Here is a 12,048-nt window from a genome sequence, read left to right as displayed (position 1 = left end):
CGCTCGATTAATCATTTCTCTTCTGGTAATTTGGGTTAATCTTCCCAAGGAATACTGAAACATATATATATGTATGCATTTATTTTTTTTATAATTTAAAAGATACATTCAGAATAAATATTTCTGATTGTTTTACGAAATTTTTTCGTAAATAATTTAGAGGTCTTTTCTCTCCTCGCTTCTCTTGTGATATATATATATATATATATATATATATATATGCGTTTTATAATATTTTTGAACGCTCGGTTATGTAGAGTAGATAGATAGTAAGTAAAATATCCAAATTAATTCCTGATTCATTATTTTTCTATATTCGATATAGGTTTTTATAAATTTTTTCCCAAGGAATACTGAAACATATATATATATATATGTATGCATTTATTTTTTTTATAATTTAAAAGATACATTCAAAATAAATATTTCTGATTATTTTATATTATTATTTATGAAATCTTTTCGTAAATAATTTAACTTTGGCGTAGATTAAAATGAATTTTTAACAAATAAATTACGAGTTGTTTGATCAGATAATATAAAATTTAAAAAATTTAAAAAAGATAAATTTACGTTCCACAATTTATAACTAATTATTAAATGATCGATATATTGGTTTATATCGACATCTATTATATTTAAATTACGATTATTATTAGTTATAAATTATTGCCCAAGAAAATCTATATATCCTAATATCTATGAATAATATCAAGAATACTCATATATTATTCGTGACTATACCTTATACCGCCTGTGTATAAGACGATTGCTCGCGACCACTAACGATCATTGATTAGATTCAATCAATGACCACGTCCTCGTTGCGTCTGGCCAATTACAAGATGAAATTAGACGTTGTTTAAAACATCGGAGGCACGTCCATTTGCGTTGATAAATGAATAAACTCCCTGCAATTGATTGATATAACGATCGAAAATGTTGTATTAACAGAATGAAACAGAAATACATTATGCGAGCAAGTTTCACGAGATAATGAAATTTTCAAACGTTTTCAATAACAAAGAAAAAGATTAATATCATCGAATCAAGGAATCCTGTAATAAATAAAAAGCATATGAAAAAAAAAAAATATAATTCTTCGGGACTGTAATTACTTTTCGGAGGAAAAGAGATCGGGAGTTGGAGAAGAAATCGGTAAAAGGACCGAAAATGTTTATTTGATTACGTCCCCGCACCGCGTCCTCCTTTCCTCGAGGAGGTATAGTTGGCAACGCTAGTTAACGCACACGCACCTGCACCGGCCTATAGCCGAGCGATAATCGTAGAGTAGGTCAGCGGAACAGCGCCTCTAGCGATCTGCGTTCCTCGACTCGTGTACGTGTGTGTTGCACGGCCGTTCCAGCCGTGTGTATCCGTGTGCCGCGTACACGCGAGCGGACGCTACTCGGGCCGTGTGTGACAAGAAACGAAGACGGGGCGATGTCGTCTGGACGGAACACCCATCCGACTTCCACTTGCCTTTTATCTCATTCGATTCCACGCCGATTCGGTTTGCCGTTTCATCCGACGGTAAACATCGTGGAACGCCCTCCGATGTTTCTGTTTTGTAGCGTGACACTTCGGTTCAAGATAAGGTTTCATGATTTCTTCTTCAAAACTTGAAATTTGAAAGACGTTGATGAACATAATTCTAGAGAAATTCAGGTGTTTAATATGGAATGTTTGCACAAATATTTTCATTCCAATCACTTTTATCGTAAACGTAAACTTCTATGAAAACTCTTGTTATTTAAATTTTATATACATTTGTTGCAACGTTATACTTTTATGTAATAAAGAACAGGAATCCTATTGTTCCATTGGATTAAGGAGAGGTAGTAATTTTCATAGAAAGATGACCAATTTCACGGAGGAACGTGTATTACAATTAAAGTTACTATATGCTCATTTAAGTAAGAAACGTGATCCTGGGAACTAGCGTAAAAGTGGTGTAAACGAAATAAATAATAGATTAAGATTCGTGAAAGAAATCAATCACTCGAGATGTTTCCCTATATATAAATAGAGTATAAAGAGAGAAGAATTTATCGAAAATGATAATCAGCCGGATGGGTGGAGTCGAGTGAGAGGTGCAGAAGAGCATAGAAAGTTGGTATCATGAAATTGCATTCCATAAAGAATGGAAAGTCGGTGCATAATCCTTTTCGTTATTCTTCTTTTTTTTTCTTTCTTTCTTTCTTTCTTTCTTTCTTTTTTTCTTCAACCGCCAGATGGAATGCGCGAACGTGAAACGAATTACATCGTGAAATACTGGAACGATTTCTGATCAGACTTTTTTCGCTAGAGGCGCTTCTGCGTACAACCGATCAGAAAGATTACGAAGAGTACGACGACCGACGACTGGGCTAGATTAAGACAACGAGGTCACGTGCCAGTAGTAGCGTTACGTATGAGCCATTCCAGGGGAAGTCAATATGATGATTATTCAATTTTTTCTTTTTCTTTTTGTTACTCTGAAAAATACCAGAACATTGTTTAATTAATGTTATTACTTATATAATGTCATCAAATATTGCAAACATCTTGAATCTTATAATTTATTTGTCTAGAAATTCAGAAATTTCTGCATCATTTATTTCATCTTTATCAATGATAATTCTAATTTAGATAATTGTTATAATTATACAAGAATAATTATTTCATATATATATTCAAACAGGTTTATAATAATTGCTAATCCATAGATAAATGCAATGTATAAATATATATTATATGTAAATGTAATAATAAATGTAATATATAATATAGTATAAATAAGAAAAATATGATTTGAATAGACTTTCTAATGTTTTATGAAATATTATAATTTAGAATATTATGTAAGAAACTTATATCGTTCAAAATAAATTAAAAAATAAATCAGATTTAAATATTAAATATTAGATTTATCAGATTAAATAATTTCATTTATCATGTATAGACAAAAAAAATATCACATACCAATTCAAAGCTTCTTTAAATATTTTGATGTAAAAATTCCTGCAAAAAAATTATAAATAATTAAATAATCTATTAATATAAATAATATTATTTTCTTTATAATAACAACGCATTATTATTTTATTATCAATCATTACGAATTCTAATTTTAAAAATATAGTAAAGATTTTTTAAAGATAAGAATTTATATTAAAAAAATAAAACGAGTAAAAAAATCAGAACGAATATATATTCAGTTCTTAACGCCTACAAATTGCCTACATAATTTCTAATAAAAATGAAACGACATTTACGTTAAAATATGCAGAGGCAAAAAGTTTTCGCAACTACTTGCTTGTACGCCTATAATTAATCGTGAAAATTGTGTCAGGAATAATTGCGAATATATAACATACGGAAGTAGAAATGTGAGAATGGCCGTTGGAAGAACGCGACCGATCATTAATCATAACATTGACACACTGCTAGATAGTAACGATTACAGAAAGCTCAAATATCAGCAGGTAGGAGATCGAAGCGACACATACTAGATGCGTGCGCACACAATGTTTTTCTACGATTTACAAGATGACGTATTACGCATCAAGAAACATAGTCTATATATCAGAGAAATAATTAGAATATTTTTACCTAACATTCTAATCGATCCTTTATAGATGAAATGCATACGACTCAAACAACTTGCTTCGTTGAACTCAAATATTAATTAATCTGTTTTTATTAACATCATTGATTTAGGTTATTATATGTAATTATAATTGTTTCGACGACAAAACGAAGATACATAAACATGTTTCTCTGAAATATAAGATTTTTTAATTAAAATAATTATATTCGTCATTTCAAAATTTTTTCGGTAATATATTCACCTTTCTTTTTATAATATTAAAATAATCAATATTTATTCATGCAAATTGAAAATTCGCTAATAATTATAGATTAACATACATATAAATCAAAAAATTTTCAAAACTTAAGAAAATATACTTGGCAACGTATTACGTATTATATTCCTACATTTACATCTATTTCCGTCTTTCAGGTATTACCGCTTTCCCCACTTGACAGTTGATCGTATGTATCAGCGACGTTGCGTGAAACATGATTGAACCAGAACCATACACAGTCCCTTCATCCCCTCGTAACGAGGCGAACGCAACAGACAGTGATAGTCGGTCATACGTGGCGTGCGTATACACTTATCGTGCTTCAGTATCGAAGCGAAGTCTGTACAATTCGACATTTATTAGTACACACGAGGCGAGAATATAAATAGCGAGTAAAGAGATGTATATTCCATGAGAAGAACAGAGATAAAAGAGAGGGCTGCAATTTTATTGTTAGAGTGCGTGCAAGTCGGTATGCTCAATTATAATTAAGTAATAACGTCAAAAACAACACGCGGCCTCAGTCGATCAGTAACGTTTGAAGCCTCGAACACGCTTGTACTAATTCGAAACTCCCGCCGTGCAGAGCGCCAATCGTTGAGCACCGTGATCATAGGTGCATACCCGCCAATCGTTCGTGATGCTGCACACGAGGACCCTCGCCGTCGCTGTAGCATCGCCTATCCTCGTTGAAAATGTCTTACCGTCTTGGTTACTTCGCGCGTCTAGCAGCCATGTTGTGTCCATACGTTCCATTGGTGACCGTGCCCTTAATCGTGGTCAAATATCACGTGAGATCATGCTCGAAAATTACCAGAAGATACGTGAAAAGTACAAGTGTAAGTATATGTTGCCACTTGCTGCAGCCATGTTACTTTGGTGTCCTTCTCAGTTCCACTAGTCTCGGTAATATTCTATCTCAATCATTCTTGTATGTGTTCTGCCGCGCCATTTGAGTCCGAGCATGCGCACTTATAAATACTTTGATATTTTAAATCGATGATAATGGCGCGAGACCTTGATAGTCATTTATACACGCGGAAATTATAATTGATACATTAATAAATTCCCCTTTTCAGGAAGTGTTTGATTTATTCTTAATCATGAAATTAAATACTTGTATCGATTGTTTCCTTGAAAATGTGCATATATTTACATATCTGTTGCATGAAAGAACATTATTATCAATTGCTTCTGGCAAATTTCCAAAATCTTCAATACGATGCATTGAATCCATTAAGAGTTCTTATTATTACAAGTACTAATAACCATGATTTATAGACTTTAAGATAACTATTATAAAATACGATACAATATTGAATCATTAAATTACAGAAACTACATTACTTAAATATCAGTTTATTGACGTGTTATTTAGTAAAATTATTAGAAAAAAATTTGTATATCAGAATTTATATTTAGGATTAATTGGTAAAAAAATCCAAAATGAATTAGGTAGAAAAATCTAGGACGGTAAGAAATATCTTATTTCGAGCATTTGCAGACTTATCATGAATTGAAATAGAATAATAATTTCGTGTGTTACCTTGCTATTTAGTTGAAAACACTTCGTACAAGGTCACATGTAAAATCACGCACATATCTTTATATCATATATCATATTCTGTTTTCGTATTCATCTTGAATTACTTATCTGATGATCTAGAAACATTAAACAGGAAAAAATTATTATTCTGATTTCAAATTATGCTACATAAGATATAAAAAATGATAAAAGATATAATATTAAATATCACAATAATAACTCTTTAATTTATTTATTATTATAACTGATTTTATTTTTAAGAATTATTTTTCATATCAGATATTTTCCAAATAAAGATGATAGAAGTGAAACAAATATTTCAAATTATTATTTTTTATTTTTATTTCAAATAAAATTTATTCAATTCCGAATTTAAATAGAAATTTAATTAAAATATAATCAATTTTTTTTCAGCTAAGAAACTTCCCCAAGACGTGAATCCAAAAGGAGTATTTTCTTGCAATGAGCTTGACTTGAAAGAAGTCCAAGTATATGGATTTGATTATGATTATACCTTGGCTTGTTACAAGCCATCCATGGATTATTTACTATATAATCTTGGACGTGATATGCTTATTCAAAAATACAAGGTATATCAAAATATAATATATGTATACATATATATATATATATACATTAATTTTCTAATTATTTTTTTCAATTAACGGAAAAAATTCTCTGTATACAATACAATCAATCGTGAAAACGTGCGACAAACTTTCAAACTCGGCAAGATTACTAATTCAAACTAGGGAACGAAACTTTCTAACTCATTTCTGCTCGCGAAATTTAGTTCATCAAGAGTATTTTCTCGAAAATCAAACGACAATTACGGCCGAACGAGAATTTCAATTGAAACTTGACGCAAACTCGTTTAATCGGCTGTACAGTACCCCGAGGGAATCAGCAGCCTCGAGTACAAGAAGGATTTCGCTGTTCGTGGCCTCCATTATGACATCGAAAAGGGTCTGCTACTAAAACTCGACAGCTTCTTGCAAATTCAATTTGGCGCCGTTTATCGCGGTTTACATCCAGTGCCCGACGACGAGGTTCTTAGACTCTATAAAAACCGGATAATACCAATCGCCTATGTAGAGGCACCACATAAACATTCTCATGTAAGCATACTTGAATGAATAATTGATAATTAATTAATTATAAGTGCGATGCCCTTCCTTTATGAAAGAAATTATTGTTTACTATTGCGATTTCTTGTGTTTCTTTATTATCTGTAATTATTATCTTCCTGAAATTATAATTTTATCTTAATATTTTTATTTTTGTTTCGATATAGAAATTTATGATATTTTTCAACTTTTTTTATTTTCCATTCGTGACTATATCCGAAACATATAAATATATAAAATATTTTAAAAGGATAATATAAAAAATCCAATTAACAATAAAATCCAACTAATAATATGAAAAGATGCATGAATATATTTTAACTTTCTTTTAAAATTTTTATTATCTATATATATATATATAGAACTTACTTACTTATAATAATTGAAGTGACTATTTGTTTGTTTTTGTTGCACGCATCAACTTGTATGTTTTTCATGACGGATTTTTTCAACATAAAATATAGAAAGTAAGTATTACATTGTACTTCTACATATATATATATATTTTTATATGTATAATGAGAATTAAATTTCTTTTAGGAAGCATTGCACCGGACAAAAATGGTTCAATTGGCTGACTTATTTTCGGTACCAGAAATGGGTCTTCTATGTAACGTCACGGAATATTTCCTTAGAAATCATATTGATTATCATCCTGAAATACTTTTTAGAGATGTAAAGGTAAAAAAAAAAAATCTGTACAAAAGTTAAAGAATTAATTACAATGGTTTTTGATAAAAATAGATATCATTATTTCTTATTTAGAATTCTGTACAAAGTTGTCATCCTATAATGCATGGAATGGTGGTAAAAAATGTTTCTGAATATTTGGAACAAAATAAAGATTTGAAAAGATTTTTTGATCGACTTAAAAGAGCTAATAAAAAAATGTTTCTAGTAACTAATAGTCCTTTCCATTTTGTGTAAGTATTATAATGAATGATAATAATAACATAATGCACAAAATACTATATACAATTAATATTATTTTTTAGTGATACTGGAATGAAATTCTTGGTTGGTGATGATTGGAAAGATTATTTCGATGTAGTAATAGTACAAGCAAGGAAACCAAAATTCTTTACAGAAGAATCTCGACCTCTTAGAATATATGATGAAATTAATAAAACACAACTGTGGGATCGAGTTACTAAACTTGAAAAAGGAGTTATCTACCTTGAAGTATGTATAAAACGTTTTACATTCTTTTTTAATATCTAGGATTGATATTAGCTTTAAAATCAGGGCACAGTTAAACAATTACAAGATATGACCGGATGGCAAGGACATCAAGTATTATATTTTGGAGATCATCCTTATAGCGACTTAGCAGATGTAACTTTGGAACATGGTTGGCGAACTGGAGCCATAATTAAAGAATTAACGGTAAATTTGCAATGTATTTATAATTTATTATATATATATGTATTTAAAATAATTATTTGTATGAAATTTTTATTTAAATTTGTTATTGTTCATAAGAATTATTATTTTTAAAAATTGATTATTCAAGATATTATTTATATATATTTATTATTTATATAATTAAGATATTATTTATATATATAATATATTATATATATATATATATCTATTGTATATAGATAACAGTATATTTTTATATATTACAGCATGAAATTGCAACGTTAAATAATCCAAAATTTAAAGAAAATGCAAATTGGTTACAAATGCTAACAGGATTAATTGAAGAACATCAAGATTATGAAGGGCCAGATGTACAAACGATACTCAACGAATGGATTGAAGAAAGAGATGAATTAAGAAACGAGATAAAACGAGTATTTAATAAACAATTTGGATCTGTATTCAGAACATATCATAATCCTACATATTTTTCAAGAAGACTTTTCAGATTTGCCGACATTTATATGAGTTCAATTACGAATCTGTTAGAATATTCAACAAGTCATACTTTTTATCCAAGAAGAGGTGTAATGCCACATGAATATACAAGTTATTTCGTATAATATATAGTTCTAATATTTTTAATTAGAAGCATCCAATGCTTTAAAATGTGATAGAAATGAATCAAAAATCAATATTTCAATTGAAAATTCTAGAAGAAATAGAAATATTAAAAAATAAATATTTAAAACGCATTTGCGTTTTATGTAGATAAAAAGAGAATATTAGACTGCTTAATATGTTAATTTTGCGAAGAAGTATGTTGTTACATATAACATATATGGATAATTTTGTTTAGATAAAATATTATAATTATATAAAAATATTATAATATATATTGATTTATTAAAAAATTCCATTACAAAGATTCAAAATAAATAAATCTATATACATTATGTTTACAGGTATTGTTTAAAATATCTAAAAATTGCTAAAAAAAAATAAAATAGTAAAAAAAAAAAAAATCTACGTAAAACAAAAAATGTACTACACTTTCAAGATTAAAAACTGTTCTATTTGATTATTTTTTTCTTTATGGTAAATAGATACAAGTAATTTATTCAGGTACAAAATTCGTTACACTAATTGTAAGTGTTAAAAATAATATTCATTATCAAATCGCAATATATATGTACTATAAATATTGTAAAACAGCCATATGAAAATTGTTCTATATTTTGTAACAAAGTACAATGATATATATATGATAAGAGAATATAAAAGTTGAAGTTAATAGGATTGTTTCTAATAACTGTGATTTTAATTTCAAATATAAATTGATTCTTTTATATTTACTACCTAAAATATTTTTGCTGCTATGAAAAATAGGAGTCTTTTTATTTTTTAAGTATTCATTTATTTTAATTTCAATCTTTTTCGCAAAATAAAAAATATTTTCTTATAATAGCACTTATAATATTCAGTAGAAAAGTATATTATATAAAAGTTATGTAAATTATCTAAAAAATTTTTGTGAATTTGAAATTTCTGAAAAAGTTAACTAACTATGAGGAAATCATTCCTTTAATCGTAATATATAAATTGATCCGAGATTTTATTTTTTTATTCCAGAGTAAAAATTTTTGAAAATAAAATAAAAAAATATTCTACATATTAATGTTACTTAGTTTAATATTTATGTTATATGCAAAGAGAATATATATATATATATTTACATTGAATTATATTATATTATAATTAATATAAAAAAGAAAAATTGTTAATATTTTGTTTATCAGAACGGAATAATGTTTCTTTTGTTTTGATAACGAACTTTTGTTTAAATGCAAATGTGTTCAAATGTATATGAATGATCTGATTAATCAATAAAAATCAATTCCAAATCAAAATCCAAAGCTAGTATGATGTTTTTTCCAACATGAATTTAGCATTATTTTACTCTTTGATATTTTATTTTTCAAAATTTTTTATAACATTAATATCTATTATAAATTAAATTTCAATTTATTCAAAATAATTTATTATATTTATTTAATTAATTATATTTTTGTATTATTATTTTTTAGAAATTAGAATTATTTAAAGTTTAATAAATGCTGTAAAAAAATAAAATTGTAAAATATAAATATTACTATATATATATATTATTTTAATTGACTTTTATTAATAATAATTAAATGTTATTATTTATTATACTATTTCTTCTCACAGATAATATTCTAATTACATCAATAATTATAAAATTTATGAAATATATCATAAAATATAAATTGAAAACAAATAATAAAAAACTAATGTTTTAATAAAAGTTGTATAACAAGTATAAAAGTTGATTCATTTTTACTATGTATTATTTTCTTAAAATTTTTATAATAAAACAAATATAAAATAATTTAAATAAAATCCAATCAAAACTAAGTTTATAAATTATTAAATAAAATAAAATAAAGTAAGTAAAATTCAATATTTTTTACTAAAGATAAATTGTAAATGTTTTATAACATAAATTAATTATAATTTTATAATAATAGCTACAATTCATGTTGGATTTGATAATAAAATTAAGCAACTATATGAATCTAAGAGCATTATATGTGTACAACATATATAATGTGTCATATATGAATGTGTATGTGTATATATATATATATACTTATATACATATATATAAATTATAATATTTATAAATTATTCAAATATATTTAAACAAATATCAGAGATACAGTATATTTACATAATGTTCTCTCATACTCATGCAAATACAACATACACACAGCACTGTCTTATGTATATTTTATCATCGAATACAGTCAGTCCACAGTATTATTTATTTATATACTTGAAGTATCTGTATTCGATGGTTATATTATGAAAATGACTTTAATTATATTTACTTCATCTAATTATCGCACAATTTCAAGCTAAATTTAATAATCCACAGCCAAAGGCTGTTAGGTAGCATATTTTCGGCATACGTTCTAGAGTTTTTTTAAAATGCGACTTTAATCACGATTTTTATTTCGTATATCAATGGTACGAAATCTATATCTATATATATAGAATATATATTTATATAAATATTATTATATTTATTATATATAAATATATATATCGATGATAAAGAATATTAATATTGCTGAAAACTAATTTTATGTTCAGTCTGCATCAAATATGTTATTCAGTAAGTCAATTATTCAAAATTATTATAAAAATCCATATATTATAAATTATGAATAACGAATTAAATTATGTGCATGCATTATTTACATTATGTATATGTTAAATTTCAATAACAAGTTATGAGAAATGATAGTAAGATAATTTATATATGATTCAGATAAGAATTTAATCATATTTTATAATTCGTTTTAATTAATTGTCACTTTTTTGACTTACTGACCAATTAATAATTTTTCACATACAGTCTTCTGATTCCATGCAGATGCAAAACATATAACTACCGACGAGGTAGATTAGCAAAATGAAATTTTATCTAAAATAGCAAAAGTTGTGTCGCATACATAACGACATTATGAAATCACGAATTTTATTTGAGCTAGAACCATAAAAAATGAAAGAAATAACTAATTAAAATGGAATTTAAATTGGAAGGGAGATCCATGGAAGTGATGAAACTCTTGGTAGGGATTAAATCCTTGTTGATGTTTTCCTGATTCAGGATCTAATGGATCTTCTCCTTGATCAAATTTTGCTCTTTTTTCATCATCAGTTAATACTTCTTTGGCAGCTGCAATATCAATAAATCTTTTTTCTGCTAGTTTCTTTTCTTCTCCTTCTTGAAAATTATCAGGATGCCACTTTTGTGCAGCTTTTCTATATGCTTTGATAATATCACGTTTAGATGCTGTTCTTGGCACACCCAAAATTTTATAATAATCTCGAGATTCAGAAAGTTTTTGTCGTTGTTGTGCTTTATGAAGACCTTGCTTTGCTCTTTGTAGACTCATATCAATTTCTAAAGCCTCTTTAAAATCTCTAATAGCTTTTTTAAAATAATAAATATATTAGTAAATTATATTAATAATATAAATCTATGTATAATATGTTCTCCCATTTTAATCTTTATATATATTTGTTTTTTAAACAATTCATTATTTGAAAAAATATTTTAAATACT

The 12,048-nt window shown here is 26.7% G+C and overlaps 2 protein-coding genes across 4 annotated transcripts in view; one reads left to right on the top strand and one right to left on the bottom strand.

Annotated features, from left to right (window-relative positions):
* Positions 1 to 4,038: 4,038 nt before the first annotated feature.
* Positions 4,039 to 9,799, top strand: LOC102675751 (5'-nucleotidase domain-containing protein 3). Of its 3 annotated transcripts, XM_006607907.2 has the most exons (10): positions 4,040 to 4,323; positions 4,438 to 4,690; positions 5,812 to 5,987; positions 6,288 to 6,515; positions 6,989 to 6,991; positions 7,065 to 7,205; positions 7,290 to 7,447; positions 7,520 to 7,706; positions 7,770 to 7,910; positions 8,156 to 9,799. In XM_006607907.2, exons 2-10 carry the CDS (start codon positions 4,492 to 4,494, stop codon positions 8,510 to 8,512), a joined length of 1,590 nt encoding a protein of 529 aa, XP_006607970.1. In that variant the 5' UTR covers positions 4,040 to 4,323; positions 4,438 to 4,491; the 3' UTR covers positions 8,513 to 9,799. The 3 variants fall into 3 exon arrangements, with proteins under 3 accessions (XP_031366039.1, XP_006607970.1, XP_031366033.1); XM_031510173.1 differs by having other exon boundaries at positions 4,040 to 4,690; XM_031510179.1 differs by lacking the exon at positions 6,989 to 6,991 and having other exon boundaries at positions 4,039 to 4,690.
* Positions 9,800 to 10,590: 791 nt separating this feature from the next.
* Positions 10,591 to 12,048, bottom strand: part of LOC102675891 (dnaJ homolog subfamily C member 3) — a 3,720-nt gene continuing 2,262 nt past the window's right edge. Inside the window, exon 6 of the mRNA XM_006607908.2 lies at positions 10,591 to 11,913. Within this exon, the coding sequence (XP_006607971.1) occupies positions 11,495 to 11,913 (419 nt within the window). The 3' untranslated portion in view covers positions 10,591 to 11,494. The remainder of the gene's footprint in view (positions 11,914 to 12,048) is intronic.

This window comes from Apis dorsata, unplaced genomic scaffold, assembly GCF_000469605.1.
Source record: "Apis dorsata unplaced genomic scaffold, Apis dorsata 1.3 scaffold_22, whole genome shotgun sequence".
In the NCBI taxonomy this organism is placed as follows: domain Eukaryota; kingdom Metazoa; phylum Arthropoda; class Insecta; order Hymenoptera; family Apidae; genus Apis; species Apis dorsata.
Note: the sequence above shows the minus strand (reverse complement) of the source record. Positions and strands in the feature narration are given on the sequence as shown.

What these genes read in the sequence shown, in the direction of transcription:
- LOC102675751 (XM_006607907.2), top strand. Translation starts at nt 4,492, where the DNA reads ATGCTGCACACGAGGACCCTCGCCGTCGCTGTAGCATCGCCTATCCTC. An exon ending in TACTTTTTAGAGATGTAAAG is followed by an intron (nt 7,206 to 7,289) that starts GTAAAAAAAAAA and finishes TTTCTTATTTAG; the next exon opens with AATTCTGTACAAAGTTGTCA. An exon ending in AATAGTCCTTTCCATTTTGT is followed by an intron (nt 7,448 to 7,519) that starts GTAAGTATTATA and finishes ATTATTTTTTAG; the next exon opens with TGATACTGGAATGAAATTCT.